Below are 16,911 nucleotides of genomic sequence, written 5' to 3'. Positions count from 1 at the left end.
AGAGATGGCGCTAGTGCTTCAGTAGTTCACTTCGCTGTCGATAACAATGTGCGACCAGTTTGAGCACTTTTTACAGAGATGGCGCCACGGGCTCTAAAGTAGAGTCAATAGCATCTGTCTCACTCTTTCCTATAGCTTTTTCATATGTCTTTCTCTCTCTTACCCCTAAAGCGAGAAATATAAAACAAATTACTAAATTATTAAAATATATCACGCAGCGCAAGTAACAGCACAGTACTCTTACTGTGACGAAGTTTTGTTGTCGGGGTATTATTGTAAATTATATAAACTATAACTAAAGAAAATAATTGTTCAAAGTTTAATAATAGCATAATTATATTATGACAAATGAGCGGAAAGAATGAAGGAATTTTCAATATTGTTATCCATTTGGATTTCTCGATTATAAATAAATAAAAAGGTATAATATTAACATGCTATCAATAACAATAAGGTATATTTACTACAACATAAAAGATATCAGTATATAACAAGAGTCAGTGAGTAGTTGATTCAATAAAGTGTAATATTTCTAAATTACATTTAATAGATTATTTATGTATAATTGTAGTAAGTTTCAAGTATTAATTTGTAACATTTGAACATTATATTTACTGCATATTTAAATAATAACCATTTAAATAGATTATAATACTCTTAAATATCGTAAGAATTTGATCCTTGCATGTAATGTACTTTGGTTATAAATTATTATTTATACAAAACTTTGTTATTGTACTTTATATAAAAGTTAATGCAATGGAAAATAAAGTAAGTAATGGTTGTAGGTATGTACAAATTGATAAATATGAAGCAATAGAATTTGAAGAATCTTTCTGTTTACCAGGTTGTGAAACGCATAGATTCTCACAATCTTCGTCTTCACATATGTCGCAAAGTGTAGCTTTTCGTGGTTCGTAAAATACTCTTGCTCTCCTTGCTAAATACATTACAAAAAGAATATTGATATGTTAAAATTACTAATGTAAGGAAGGCGCCAATTTGGATAGAATAGCTTTCTATTTATCAGCCTTCCGGTCTGATTGTGGTGTTAGTGTAGTAGTTTAATATTTAAGGAACTTACACGAATCATAATAATCATATATAGTAACGGGTACTGGTCTCTGTTTTGCTACTTTATGTGTTCTAAATGCAGAAACTGTTGGACAGTATTCTTGCCTGTTCATCTGTAATAGGTTTTTCGTTTTTAATTAACTCGTAATTTAATCTCTTTAATTTTTATAGAATTTACTTAATAATATATAATGTAAATATATTTTTTCGTACCTCGTCAAAATATAATACCACGACTGTATCGCCGTTCTTAGTTTCTACTCGTTTCACGTTTTGTGATACTTCAAGACTAGGTAAAGATTCCCTATCCACTGTAAAACCAGAAGGCAAACTGACTTCCATCACAACCATATTACTTGTATTTGCTTCTTTAGTTGGAACAAATCTAGATAGATATGTTGTTATATTAAATGTACAAACATACGCATATTGTTTAAATTGACTATAACATACCCGGAACAAACAGAAAGCTGCAAATGATTTGCATTAGAGTTTTTGTCTACTTGGGGATCCAAAGTGAAGAGTGGCCATGCTCCAGTTACATTTAAATTGTACTGGAATGATACTTGAACCAAAGCAAATCCATTTCCAGTAGCTGTTATGTTAACGAGGCGTGTCTTTCTTGGGAGCTTAAAAAATAACAAATATCAAAATATCCTTTTTTAACTGTACAGAACATTCGTGTCAATTTGATCATACTTTTAATTTTCTTCAGGGAGGTAATACAGGATATAAAGTATTATATATGGCTATAAAATATGGAATGTAATTTAAACTTACAACTTGTTTTTGAAGTATAATTGAATTGTCAGGATTTATATTCATTTGACTTTGTCCTCCACCTTCATACATAAAAACTATAGAAATAGCATTACTCTTTGTTGCTAATTTTTCGCCTAAGTTCGCTAAAGCTTGTATTCCAATTACTGTATCCTAAAAATAGCATATAATAAGATTATTAGCTACACCTTTTTCACATTTGTCGTATTATTTACCTGTGTGGATGCAAAACCGCCTTCAGCGTTTCTTTGTCTTACAAGCCATTTCATTACGGGTATAGAGTCAACGACTAAATTACGCTTTAGATAAGTTAATAAAGCATAAGACGTCATTTCGACATCGACCGAACGCGGTAAAGAATGGTACCATGGATTCTTGTCATCTACGGCAACGGGTTTGCTCCACCATTTAATATCTTCTTTTGTGATTGCTTTAGATTCTAACAAATTGAATGCAGTACTCTCATACGGATGTTTTGCTAAATTTAAAGCATATGTGCATATACTCAAAGCATAGACATCGTCTACATCATTCATGTTACGAACGATGTAATCAATTCCCTTGTTTATTGTATTTCTGTACTTTCCACTAGAATCCTGTCATGTAAAATATTATGATAATGTACATATTAAATATTATGACTGTAACTTTAAATAAAATACTTCTAAACTTACTGCATTTTCAAGAAAAGCAATAAGAGTAAATGCTGTTAGTGCAATGCCTTTAGCAGCTCCACCTTGCATGTCCCGATGACTAACTCTTCCTACCTCAGGAAAACTTCCATTTGGAGCTTGATTATTTGCCAACCATTGCAAAGCTTCGTTTATTATTCTGTCTTCAATTGGAATGTATGCAGACGCTTGCTTGAAAGCTTTTGCCACAAAGGCAGTAAGCCTAATATAGATAACAAATATAATATAAATATACACAATATATAATATACAAATAGTATTTATAAGTGTAATGGAACAATGAAATATATTTCTCAAACTATACCATGTACTTCCATTGCTATCCGACATGCCAAATGCGCTAAATGATCCATCATCGTGTCTATATGTTAATTCAGTTTGATAGCCTATCTCCATGTAACGAAGAGCCTTGCCTTGTACTGCTTGCGTCAATTGATTTGTGTTCTATAATGAAAATTATAACACAAATAAATCTTCGGTATCTGTACTTTTGTAATAATATGTACTTAGTTCTCCTTCTGCATTGTGCTTTCACTTACTTTAAGATAATTTAATACCATAATATTTGGAACAAACTTTAACATATTTTGTTCTCCACAACCCGATGGCATTTTAATCAGATTAGCTAAATTTAGAATACTTGGACCCAAAATATCACCTAATAAAAATATAATCTACCATTAATATTAATATCTATGTACTGATAAAATTCTTCAAATGATAACCAATTAGTTTTCAACAAATTTCAACAATAAAAGAACATTACCTACTGCAGAGATTTCAATATGCTCTGAATCTGGTACTGCATTTTTGGGTATATCAATTGTAATATTGGTTGATGCGCTTGTTCTACTTCTAAGGTCCATGAAAATGGCCTTGTTTATGTATTGTGTCTCCCCTTCAGCCTGGATATATATTAATAAAAGACTTATAGCGTTTACCTGTAACTACTAATTAATTAATAAGTAATAAACAATAATATAATTTACCTTAACTAGTAGTTTACGTTCAACAGCATCACCAGCCAGAATACTATTTGCAGTTGCTTTAATTGTAATATAGCCCAATTCTCGAGGAATAATCATGAAAGTAACACTAGCACCGGAATTAGCTTTTACATCTATTTTCTTTGTACGATATAATTCTAATTCTGAAAAATATTTACACATTTCATATACATTATACCGTAAATATTATGTAAAATGCTTTCAATTGTTATATGTAAATCTTACTAGGCACATCGTGAACTTCGTTAGACATTTCTGCGAAATCAAATTGACCTTCGTTCGTTAATATTACTTCAGCTACAACTTTCTTGTTCATGTAATTAAATACCACAATTTGTATTGCAACAATTTCTCCTCGAATCACTGAGTAGGGAAGATCCATAGCAATAAAAAACGGTCTAAAAACTTTTAACTGTAAAGAAGTACTGTACATTTATATATTGCGCAAATTTTCGAATTATTTACTATTATAATTTTGGATTACCTTTCGTGGTTCATTTATGAGACCCAATCCATGGACATCGTTTACAGAAAATGCAGTAAGTACCCACGATGTAATTGAATCAGGTACAGTCCTTTTCAGCTCATTCTTTCCTTCATACCTATTTTCAATGTACACAATTAAAACTTTGATCTTAATTTTACCTTAAAGGTGTTATACATAAATGTAATTTAAAAACGACATATAAGTTTTAATTATCTTACAAGAAGTTTATTCACATTATTAAAACAAAGTAAACTTTTTATACGACACAATGGAATGATGACTGAAAAATGATGCACACAAAGTAAAATATAATGCACAATTTAATAGATATATGTACATATATACAGGGTGATTCACTGCTCATGTAACAAATTTTATACCTCAAATATACCTCAAAAGTAACAAAAAAGTTCATGTAAACCTAGGCCCAATTTGCAAAAATGGCAGAGAAAATTGGGATTTTTGTATTTTTTAGAGAAATAGCAGTTTCACTCATATTATTATCTTTTCTCTGTCATTTATGCAAATCGAACCTAGGTTTATATGAACTTTTTTGTTGCTTTTGAGGTGTATTATCAGCTGTAAAAATTTATTACACGAGCAGTGAATCACCCTGTATCAATTAGCAACGATATATTGCGTTCTATCATTGATGGTGTATACCAGTTATATAAGAACCCAGAATATTCCAGAGCTTTGATTTACATAGAAATGAAATTTATATAAAATAAAGCAATGTCCCATGGACGTCATTCATCAAAGAACGTATATGTATAAAGCGTGTACGTAAAGCTTTGTAAACTGAAAGTATATGAGATAAATACCCTGAAGAGAAGTTTGTAAAAAGCCAGGTGTTTAAGATGTCATGCATTAGGAATACACGGGGCTTATTCCAAACAGGGGGTGGGATGCGAGAGAAGGCATAAGGACCTGCCAGTGGTGGTCTTGTTGCTAGTTTGTGCGTAACAGGTGGACCAAGGTCTGGTCGAAGTGTGGATCCCCCATGAGGTGAGCCTGTTATTCTACCCTCCAGTATTCCCGGTTGTTCTGTAATCCAATTCTCTATATTGTATTATATCAGCTCAACCAAGGAAGAAAGAGAGAAAGAGAATAAGAAAATAGTTCTAAAATATCTTTGCTACTATAAAGATATACCTAATGTTCTATTACATTTCTTTTGAAGTATTAATCTTTTAATTTTTATAAATTACATTATATATAATGATATACATATATATAATATATATCCATGAAGATATAGGATTAAATAATCAAATGATAAAGCGTAAAACATGAAGCATTAAATATAAAAAGAATAGCATTAAATCACACAAAGCCACCATCAAATAAATATTGCCCTCTAATAAATATTAGTAATTTAACATTGAAAAAATTACATATAATATGACCAACGTTTTAATATAGTTAATAGTTAATAACATTTTTTGTATTTGTAACAAGTTATATATTAATGATATGGTTTTAATGACGAGAAAGAGTCTTTAGCAGGTAAAAATTTTTAATAGAATTACCCAGCATCAAGCGTTTGCCAAAGCCAAGTTTCAGGGAAATTCTTGCGTATTTTCGTCTTCTCTGGTGACAATGCAATTGGACTGAAACTTTCAGCAGCGGATGGAATTGCGAACGCTACACCAGATCTGTAGTATACTATACAGAGATAAGCCTTGTTAAGTAACAAATACCTGAACTGATTAACTAAAGAATTGATAGTAAGTATTATATGAGAATTCTCATTCTACATTACAAATAAACAAAACATCATTGATCAATATGTTATATATTAGAAAATATTTAGTATTACGTGTAAAGAACTGGTAAATTGATATTAGTAATAAACTTAATAAGCCATATAGAAAATTATTTACTTACGAATTCGGAAGTTTTCATGAACGTATCCATTTGTCATAATAACGGCACCAGTTTCCTATTTAAAAAATGTTATAATTAAACTTTTTATACAAATTATTTTAAATACTTAAAAATAATATTCGATAGCAGTTTTTGTAAATTTTTAAAAGAAATTGCAATGCAATTTTATGCATAATCGTGACAAAGAAAATAGTTTCTTACATGAAAAAATCAGCTAAACATTAGAAACAATAAAAAATAGAATAATTGTTAGATTGAAATGAAAAGACTACTTTAAAAACATCAGATGCTGTGGCTGAACCAGGGCTCCATAAAAACCGATCGAAAACTGAATCTGCATAAGGTGATTTGTGGACATTATCGTACGATTTTAATTCTTTATACACTTGTTCCTGTAAATAAATATGTTACAATACTCAGTTATAGCAAAATTTGCGTTAACAAAAACAATTCATTAAACTACATACATATGATATATCATTGCCAGATTTCAACAGTATAGATCTCTGATCTACACCTAATAATCCAACATATGAATTTGGATTTGAAGTAATAACTAAATTAACGTTTTCTCCTGGCCCAACTTCTTCAGGTGCTATTTTAATATCAACCTTAAATAAAGAATATAGCATTAATATTTAATCGTTTCGTTAATTCCATTTTTTACTATATTTAAATTACTGAGAGTAACTCACAAAATTCTTAAGTACTCCTTCCAGTTCTATATCTAAAGAATCTGCAATGATTTCCCCATCAGTTCCTACATAATATACAATTACATGTGCAGTAGGAGCCATAACATATGTTGGTAAGAACCTAAAGTATATTTTTTTATAAACAATTATTAAATAAAGCGAGTTGACAGGTAAATAGAAATTAATGAATATTTACTTAAAACTGGCAGTGTGCTTGTTTTGAGCATATATAGAACCAGCATCTAATATATCACCGCGTCCAAATATCTCATAATTAATATATTTTAATGGACTTGTGGAATTTACTTCAATCTCTACCTCTCGATCGACCTATAAAAGAATGCCGTTATTAATGGTTGGAATAATTTAATGTTGATTCTACTGTATCTAATTGTAAAACACGTCAAATATGACAAATTTTCATACCGTAGGATTTTCAGTTTTCAAGATAGCTTGTATATATTCGTTATTCTGAGACATAGCTTGATTCGTAGACGGAAACCATTCGTAAAGATTTAAATAGTTAGCCTATTTAAGACAAATTTGTTGTAGATCATTGGTAGAATTAAAAACCACTTATCATAATATCTTTGTATCTATTTTAATGCCTCACCTCAATATTTAAAGAATATGAAGTGTTACCATTAGATTTTGGTGGATAAAAATCCAATTTTACCATTCCATGTTCATCTAACATACCAGTAATATTTGTATATACAGGCTGATCGTCAGTCGTGTAACTATACTTTATGGTAACAGGATTTTTGTTATCTTGTACTGGTGTTCCATCATGATATGTTAATTTTATCTAGAATAATTGCTAGTATATTATATGACTTAGATTCGACTTTGATTTAATATTATAAACAATTTTTTTACATACAAATGCAGTATACTTTAATCCTGGTTTATAATATTCTGATGTTTTTATTAAATCCATTGTGTACTTATGTTTATGTAATGTTATTTGCATGGAAGTGTTTTGTCTTCTACCAGTTAGGGATTCTTCCACTGCAACATCAATCATGACTGGTCTTTCATATTCATCAATTAATCTATAAATCAGAAAATAAAATTATATTTCTTGTGAGAAATACCATTTAGTGACATTCTATTAAAAAAATTATACCTTAATTCATCACGAATATCAAAATCAACAATTGCTTTTCCATCAATAGGAAGTGTTTTTCTTATAGGTTGTTGAAATATTGGTTGTATAACACCAGAAAAGATATCAGGGTAAGCTGTAACAGTCGCTTCTCCTTTCACTGGCTTGCCATAAGTATACCTAAATGATTTGCACTTTGAAATAAATAATTTTTGTCAAATTTTTTACGAGAATATTAAAATAATGTAAGTTAAATAACATCAATGACACTATTATTGTTACGGAATAAATATATATCAAAAATAATTTGGTACATATTTTTAAAAACATAAAATAAAAAACGTGGGTTTTGCCTAATCAATTATAATTTGCTTACTTGGCATAGATGGTTGCAGTGATTTTTGTGTCTTTAAATGTGAAGTGCTTAGGAGCATCAATTGTTACTTCAAAATTAGGTAAAACATATTCTGCAACTTCAAATTCTTTTTCAAACGTTTGGTCACCGACATTAGCTGTTATTCTCCAAGTACCTAGAACTGGAAATTCAGATAGTTCAACTTCCCCATTAAAGATTCCATGAGTTACAGGTGGACGGGTCCATTGTTTAACTCTGTTTCCTTTCCCATCCTATAATAATGTAATGTACTTTCAACAATTTATTGTACTTATCTTATAATATTTACTCAAAGATACTTACCGTGATATGAATGTCCACTAATCTTTCAAGCGTAGGTCTAAGCCTAGAATTCAACAAAATACATCGAAACATGACTTTATTTCCCGGTTTATAAATTGCTCTATCGGTCTGAATAAAAACTGAATAACTTTTTAAAACATATTCTATTGACTTTGAGTCTGAAAATTCTATTCCTGACAAACCACGTGCAATTAGTTGGTATTTACCAGGAATAATATCGCCAATCTACAAAATTAGAAAGAAAAAAAATACCTGATAAATATGTTATTTCTCCTATGAAAAAAAATTAATGAATATAAGTGCATTTACCTCAAATCGTAAAATTCTAGTAGTATATGGTTGTACATGGACAGTTTGGGATGTATTAAATGTCTCTCCATTATCAAGTAATCCCTTTAATTCAACATATATTTCTGATGGTGTTGATACACCAGTAGTACTCAGAGTTACATGGTATTCTGAATCAGGTCGTATTATTCTTGGAGCTACTACGCTATAAAATCTTAAAAAATATATTAAACGTTTAAATATTAACTCATAATTAAATTCTGTAAAATACTCAATTAACATGTATTACATTAATTTCAATTTGAAACAAAATGAATATATACATACGATTCTGCAGCTACGCTTAAAATCATACAGGATAAAAACAAAATGTGCAAATGTCGCCAATCCATCTTTCTGGTCCCTGCAAAATTCAAATTTTTCTCAATCAGTTTCAAAAAATACAAATACTTTTTTACTTATTAAAATCACAATATTCATTGCGCAAAGTATTTTTGTTATAAAAAAACAAATAAGATTAAAATGCAAAATGGTCAAAAGGTTAAATTATTTCATCAATTATCAGTCGTAGTTTGGATTTTTCTGAAACTTGAATATGTTGCAGCCTCTTCGGCGATATTAAAATATATTTCAAAGGATTGTTTAATGTTTCAAAAAAATATTTTGTACATATCCTTTACGCATCTACCTACAAAAATATGCATCAAATTGTACCTCCTTTGACAGAAATTAAATTTCATTTGGAACATTTGTTTACTAAATGTCTACGCCCATCTCATTTATCGTAGCAATTTATTCACACGGATAACAATGATGAATACAGACGATCGCTTGGTCTCTGGTATTTCGCGTGAAACATTTCGTTTCTCATTGGTCGACTGCATATGTGTTACTGTCATACGAGATATGTATCAGAATTCAAGCGACTGCTAATACATTAATACAACCGTTGTATAGTTACTGTCACTACATATATACATATGTATCACATTATTGGGCCGGCATATTTTGATACAACATTAATTTTATATTTATTTTTGTACGACCAAATTTTTTAAATATTCCCATTTCGTCTCTTTAACAATTTGTTCACAGAAAAAGACAAATAAAAATCATATCCGTATTTTTCAATAACTTCATAACAAATAGATCTCGTTTGTTTTAAACGAATAAAAAAATGTTTATTCCAAGCCCAAAAAAGTACTTTATATTATAAACACACTAGAATCGACTTTTATTTGTTTTTTAGTTAAAGAGTAATAATTTATTTAAAAAAAGCTTTAAATGAATGTACTGTACTGTAATGAATATTAAGAAAAATTCAATGTAGAATCAAATATTACTTATGTAGACATTTTTATTGTAAACATAGATTATAATCATTTCGTTGCATAACTTTGTAATTTCCGACACTTTAATATTGTCAAGCTGGTTTTACCATCAATAATTATGTCATCACCGTTTTCCAACTACGATTAGGATACATATTTACATAATCACGTAAGGGGAAAACCGAACAAAGTAAAGGAAAAAACAGCCGTATATGATTCAACTTTGATTAATGTTAAAATACAGTTTTCAATTTTGTTTTGTCGAAATTTTGCATCGAACAATTTTTTTCATTTCATATACAAAAGTGATAACGATATGAATCGATAATTATAGAAAAATATTTTAAAAATTTCCACATTCTATTGCAACAGCTTGAACGTCACAAATATATATCGTATATCCAAAAGCAAATTTATATTATTTAAATAGAGTTAAAAAAAGCGTCTTGAAAAGAATTTGTACCCGTTTTAGTTATGCGGTATATTAATATACAACAATTGTTCTACACTATATATATGTATATTTCAAACTTACGAAACCAAATATGAAAGTATTATTACTTTTCACCAAAAGAGTTTCTCTTCTGAATAGGAAATAGGAATATACCTGCCCAACACTGCTAATCTCTTTTAATCCCCTGATGAACGGAATCTTCACGTTAATTAGAAAGTAGTACAGCAGAAGTTTACATTTTGCACGTCACCAAAACCCAATTTACTTGATACACTCGTACCGATTTCGATTCGATCGTGAATTCAGAGGATATTATCTCTAAAAAAGGCACTGTTGACGAAACTGTTAATTAAAAGGGAGAAAAAAAATTTCCAACGGCTTATTTGCTGTTTAAATATTATATTGCAGAAAGGAACATTTGTCGTAGTTTTCTAATACGTGATAAAGAAATAATTTAATGTAAGACAGCATCGTCTTAAAGAATAATTAGAGACAGTGGCTCACCTCGTTAGAAGATTTGTTTCGATGGTGTTTCAGTAAATAGTACCGTTTTCTTGTAAAAGGAATTAAGGAAAATATGGAAAATATTAGGCGATGATACTTTCGATGCAACAGTTCGACGAGTACTAACGAACACTACCAATCATGGCCCCAAGAAGGCAAACAGGCAACGCAAGTTTCCCTTCCTTCTGGCTGTTTCACTGGTACTGTATCTATCTCTCACATCTTTACCGTTATAGAAGTAACAAGTTACTACGGTAGATATATACGCTGCTAGAAGTTTTGTTTTTTTCGTCCACATATATTTCAGCATCTTCCTACAAACTACGTGTGTACATATGTAATGTATATATTTCGATGCATCGTTTACGATGAAAAGTGCATTCCTACACTAATGCATGACCATGATGTCATGATCTTTAAAAATCAGTTACGTCGTATTCCTAATGAATTAACAATAGAAGGATTGTATAATAAGTATCGTTTTCTTCTACTGTGTATCCTTTTATTTTATGTTAAGTAAACATATGTAAAACCTAAAAAACAGTAGTTAAATGTATATATATGGAAAATCGTAAAAATTGTATTTATATTTCCATTTGTATATATACATGGATTTTTTTGTGGAATTTGTGTAGTTTCTAATTTAATAGAAATTTCGAGGACGATAGTTTGTGATATATATACTTTAATATATGTCATATTTATATAGATATAACAAAAGAAGATTCCATGTATATCTATATATATATACGTTTCCTTTTTCACGTCTAATAATGTCATATTGGCATTATATTGGAAATCAAATATGCATAATAGAAATGTACAATGATCAGTGGGTGATTTCAATGCCAGCAAACATACCTTGTTATACTCTGTTTAATTCGAATACAAGTATGAAACATTGTTACGTGCTGTGCGTATATAGTCGCATGATGAATGAGTCATTTCGTTGGTTCATTTTTGGAATTGTATTTCTTCGCATTATACTCAAGTAAAAAACTTTGATGATTCCTGTAGAGCTGCACATCATGTATTTGGCGAGTCACTTGCGAATTTATGAATTTTGCGGAAGATATTTTTAGGAACATTACGCAATCAGTGGCTTTTTTATATTTCGCATCGAAATTCTTAACAACTGAAACTAAGAAGAATAATGAAGAAGAAATACTATTATTTTAAATAAAATTACAGCATTTATCAATAACTTATCGCAACAGGGTTGTCCATTTAACGCGCAATCCATGCGCACGGAAGTTTATACAAGCAAATTACTGTTCCTGCAATATGAAATTGCACTTATCTTTACTATAGTTGTATAAATGTTCGTTTTCTGTTTTTTTTTTCTGATATTACACATCGTAAAATGTTGACTTTTATTTTGTATAGAAATAACGCTGCGCAACACGATGAAATATACATTATTTAAAAAGAATCGTCTCAGCTATGTATAGTTCGTTCCTAGATAGACGTACATAAAAATAAATATTTGTTTTAATTTTAATATCGAGAACTCTTTTGCCTATTGTTCATATAGAAAAAAATAATTATTACACATTGTTTGAAAAATGGTGTACACATTAATTATTTTTAATGATTTTTAAGAATTAAAAATATAACTGTGAAAAGATTTCAGCTTTTTTTAAGCAATTACAAAAATGATACACATGTGAAAAATCAATGTAAATATGCCCTATGATACGAACATGCAGTGGACGAAAGAAAACTTTGGTTTGTTGATTTAAAACTATCATAAAAAGTATCATGGCGTCTAAGACCCGTGTGGACAATACCGTTAACGAACGTCGTTTACGCCCGATATACGGCAAGTATACTACTATCATTTGTATCAGTAGGAAGATGATTATATTTTTTATATTTCCAAATTGCATACTTTCAGTACTTAACCGGTAGTAAGGTTATGTAACATCATTGCATTATGCATTTCAGATTGGTTGGATAATGGGAACAATAAAAAAGCTCTCCAAGAAGCAGATAAAGTGCTTAAAAAGCAGCCAAGCAATCAATGTGCTAGAGTGCTCAAAGCTTTGGCTTTGCTTCGACTGGGCAAAGAAAATGAATGTCAAGTTATTATGGACAAAGTACGTTCAGAGATTCCATGCGAGGACTGTACTCTGCAGGTCATGAGTATATGTTACAGAGAAAGACATCAACGTAAGTTGACTTTTTAGCATCTTGTATTTGTATTTAAGTACGAGAGTTACGTGTACCATTATTGTAAATATTGAACGTGACATTGAATATATTTATAGCTGACAAAATAAGCGAAGTATATGAAGCTGCAGCAAAAGTAGATCCTAACAATGAAGAATTATTGACGCATCTTTTTATGTCTTATGTTCGTCTTGGAGATTATAAGAAACAGCAACAAACAGCACTTGCTTTATATAAACTTAAACCAAAAAACCCCTATTATTTCTGGGCTGTGATGAGTATAGTTATGCAAGCTATACATTCAGATGAAAAATTAGCAAAGGGAGTTACTTTACCTCTAGCAGAAAGAATGGTTTGTAAATTATTTTAGAATTGTTACCATACAACTGGAGATAGATTACTTTACTAAAAACTTTAACATTACATAAATAAAAACTAGGTATTGAAATTAATTAAAGAGGGAAAAATGGAAGCAGAACAAGAAGTGCAGCTTTACTTAATGATATTAGAACTTCAAGGTAAAAGCGAAGAGATGTTAAACGTTTTATCTGGACCTTTAGCTTCGCATCTGTCATCTCTTCTGCAACGTAAAGCAGCACTCTTATTAAAATTAGAACGTTTTCGCGAAGCAGCTAATGCATACAAGGCACTTATCAATGAAAAGTGAGTGTAATATTAGTTTGGAATTTAGATAAGAACATTATAATGTTGATTATTATTTATGTATTACAACAGTGTTGACAATTGGCCGTATTATCAAGATTATCTTCTTGCTGCTCTTAAGTTTCAAAAACCAGAAGAATGTTTGAATTTCTTTAATAAGATTATCGTTGCATCAGGAAAAAAATTTAGAGCTCCTTATCTTGCAAAATTCGAATTATTAAAGCTTACGCAAAATGGAGAGGTCATTGAAAATGTTGTTGAACCAATAGATTTAATGTATCAATACTTCTCACAGTTTGGAGAAAAAAGTTGTGTTGTTGGAGATTTACGTATTTATTTGCATTTGTTAACATCTACGGGCAAGCAACAATTGCTTCAAAAAGTAAGAAATAAAATAATAATACATTACACAAATAAAAGTAACAATTTCTTGTCTTTTGTGCTTTGTTTTAAATACCATTGATATTTTAGATAGAACAAGATGTTGGTGTTAAACCAGATGGATTTCCTACTTCACTGCAACAAATGCAGAGACATATTCACTTCGAACAATTACGCCGTATTTGTGGTTTTCATCATTCTCCAAATGCTGATATAAATAAACAAAAACAATTAGTAGAACGATTATGTGAATTATATAAAATGGGTGATGAATTATGTCCAATCCAGGATAGATTACCAACAGATTTTTGCCCTGCGGATTCCTATATTCTTTTAGCAACACATTTACTACATGAACTATGGTGCAGCACAAATGATGCAACTTATCTTTATAGGTGATTATTCTATTGTTATAAGGATAGAAAATATTTATAAAGATAACTTAATATGTTATAAAATTAATCATGTGTGATTATAGGGCAATGGCACTACTTGAACGTGGTTTATTATCAAGTCTTGCAAATTTTTATATAAAAATTTTATTAGTACGTATATATTTGGAAGCAGGATTAGTAGGGGCAGCTGATCGTGTATTTACGTTACTGGACGTTAAACACATTCAATTAGATTCACTGGGTTATTTACACGCACCACTACTTGCTCCGCTTGGCCATATTTCATTAGCTACCATAACTTTAGATCATACCACTAAATTTTTTATTGCAAACTACAAAGATGTATGTATTTGGATATCATAAAATTGTTTTAATTACGACAGTAAGAAATTATCTCTAATTTAATTGTTGTAATATGTGACTAGAGTGCAGATCATTTAACGTTTGCTTATAAATATGGAAGTTTTGTAAAAATTCAAGAATTTGTGGAGTTAAAAGAACGTTTGGAAAACTCTTTTCATTTTGTTATGACTACTATAGATAAAATGCTTTTGGAATTAAGTTGGTGCAATAGTTCCACGTCATTGATTTCTACTTTAGATAGTATGGATATACAATTAAATGAGAATTCAGTTCGACTGAATTCTTTACGAGATAATCGTGATTTGGAGGTATTTGCATTTTTATAATTTATTAAAAAAAAAAGAAAAATATTTAAAATCTAAGGAAGCTAATGTACCTTGTTTAAATAGGTTGTTCCTGGTTGGGAGCCACTTACAGAAAACGGAGAGGATCCTAGAATGCAAGAAGAAACACGTGTATGCATGTTAAAACTTCTTGCAGTGAGAGATCTGATTTTAAAGATTTTAGCAGCATGTGTAGCATCTGATAGTTCTTCTCTTCTTATCCGATTTTCCAATGAATTAAAGCAGTTGGACAACGAACAGATTCCTTTGATTCTTGAAAAATTTGAATTGGAAGGAAAGAAAAATAGATCGTGTAAAATATTAGTTCCTATGGATGCAGTTGAAAGGTTACGCGAAGCTCATTACTCTGAGCAATTAAAAACAATCGCTCGACTCACAGAGTCACTTGCTCGATCGCGTTATCCTGATTTCGAATGTGTTCAAATGTTGCGAGCATCTCCATGCCTTCAGATAATAGATATCCCAGAAAAGAGAATTCCAGTGTCTTTCAAGCATTTTTTATTAAGAGCGTCTACATGTAGCGAGTCTCTTGCAATTATTAGTGCCATATGTACTCTGTGCGCAACACAGTTACAACCTACGACTTCGCAAAAAAAGAACAGAAAGAAATGTAACAAACAAATAACATCTATCTCATTAAATGATAATGATCATGTAAGCCAGCTTAATAGATTAATATTAATTTTTTATTCTTATTTAAATAACGTAATATTCATTCTTTTTCATCATGTTACAGAATTGGAAAGAAATTGCAATGTTACTCGAAGAAAGGATTCAAAATTTAGATTTAGTACTAACAGAATTTGAAAAATATGAGTTACACACAGGACTCAGTAATGATGAAAACGATGTGTGTTCCACAATAGTCAAATATGGACAAGATAGTCTGGGACAAAGTTGCAGGTCACTGAAATCGCGAGCTCAAATTACCTTAAAACTTCTAAATAATTTAAAAAGCTGAAATTGTACTAAAATTCTTGTACAAAAAATATCCATCCAACTATTTACTGATTTCTAAAACCAATATTCATTTACTGTGTACATAATTCTTAGACCTAACCAATTATAAACATTGACTGAATTGTTTATACTAAATTCATAAATATTTAATAATATTTTATTTGTACAATTTTCTTGAAATTGTTTCAAATCTTTTAAACTATTATTTTGCAATAGAGTACTCAGTGTAGTCGAGTGCTTTCTTCCACATAAAGTATTTTTAAGAATAAAAGAATAGTATATTTGATATACTAAAACATAATTTATAAAATGCAGTAAAATTTGAATTTTATCAATATCGATGATTCTTAATTATTTACTGTTAGCTTTATCTAGAATCATTTAAATGTAATAATTGCTTATTATTTTGAAAACTAAAATTGAAATATGTAATGTTTACATTACATTGCATTCTGAAAATTTTATTGTAACAATCTGCATAAGTTACCTTCTAGGTAAAGGAAATGTTACAAGATTAAAATAATCAATTTTAAATCTGTTTCCTTTATTGGGACTCACTTTTCTTTTACTAGTACCTTATCTCTTTACAGTGAATATGAGTGAATTTGTTACTTGTTAATAATGTA

General features: G+C 29.9%; 2 protein-coding genes across 5 annotated transcripts; one reads left to right on the top strand and one right to left on the bottom strand.

Annotated features, from left to right (window-relative positions):
• Nucleotides 1-517: 517 nt before the first annotated feature.
• Nucleotides 518-11,136, bottom strand: LOC143426242 (thioester-containing protein 1 allele R1). 3 transcript variants are annotated; one of them, XM_076899516.1, is made up of 28 exons: nt 11,008-11,136; nt 9,046-9,121; nt 8,740-8,932; nt 8,431-8,655; nt 8,110-8,360; nt 7,755-7,913; nt 7,509-7,680; nt 7,239-7,433; nt 7,052-7,153; nt 6,822-6,955; nt 6,626-6,746; nt 6,398-6,541; nt 6,203-6,322; nt 5,931-5,985; nt 4,865-5,087; nt 4,038-4,155; nt 3,779-3,965; nt 3,536-3,696; nt 3,313-3,451; nt 3,086-3,204; nt 2,851-2,990; nt 2,529-2,748; nt 2,070-2,450; nt 1,855-2,007; nt 1,528-1,703; nt 1,288-1,459; nt 1,085-1,187; nt 518-940 (listed from the first exon to the last, which is right to left on the bottom strand). In XM_076899516.1, exons 2-28 carry the CDS (start codon nt 9,108-9,110, stop codon nt 741-743), a joined length of 4,428 nt encoding a protein of 1,475 aa, XP_076755631.1. In that variant the 5' UTR covers nt 9,111-9,121; nt 11,008-11,136; the 3' UTR covers nt 518-740. The 3 variants fall into 3 exon arrangements, with proteins under 3 accessions (XP_076755631.1, XP_076755632.1, XP_076755633.1); XM_076899517.1 differs by lacking the exon at nt 11,008-11,136 and adding an exon at nt 10,657-10,787; XM_076899518.1 differs by lacking the exon at nt 4,865-5,087 and adding an exon at nt 5,573-5,708 and having other exon boundaries at nt 520-940.
• Nucleotides 11,137-12,938: 1,802 nt separating this feature from the next.
• Nucleotides 12,939-16,349, top strand: Psidin (phagocyte signaling impaired). Of its 2 annotated transcripts, XM_076899519.1 has the most exons (9): nt 12,939-13,179; nt 13,278-13,531; nt 13,619-13,842; nt 13,915-14,224; nt 14,314-14,618; nt 14,702-14,960; nt 15,044-15,289; nt 15,371-15,979; nt 16,062-16,349. In XM_076899519.1, the coding sequence occupies exons 1-9, from the start codon at nt 13,098-13,100 to the stop codon at nt 16,284-16,286; spliced, it is 2,514 nt and encodes an 837-aa protein (XP_076755634.1). In that variant the 5' UTR covers nt 12,939-13,097; the 3' UTR covers nt 16,287-16,349. The 2 variants fall into 2 exon arrangements, with proteins under 2 accessions (XP_076755634.1, XP_076755635.1); XM_076899520.1 differs by lacking the exon at nt 12,939-13,179 and having other exon boundaries at nt 13,410-13,531; nt 13,638-13,842.
• Nucleotides 16,350-16,911: the final 562 nt, after the last annotated feature.

The sequence above is a fragment of the Xylocopa sonorina genome, chromosome 8, assembly GCF_050948175.1.
Source record: "Xylocopa sonorina isolate GNS202 chromosome 8, iyXylSono1_principal, whole genome shotgun sequence".
Taxonomy (NCBI): domain Eukaryota; kingdom Metazoa; phylum Arthropoda; class Insecta; order Hymenoptera; family Apidae; genus Xylocopa; species Xylocopa sonorina.
The sequence above is the reverse complement of the archived record's forward strand: the minus strand, read 5'-3'. Positions and strand labels throughout refer to the sequence as shown.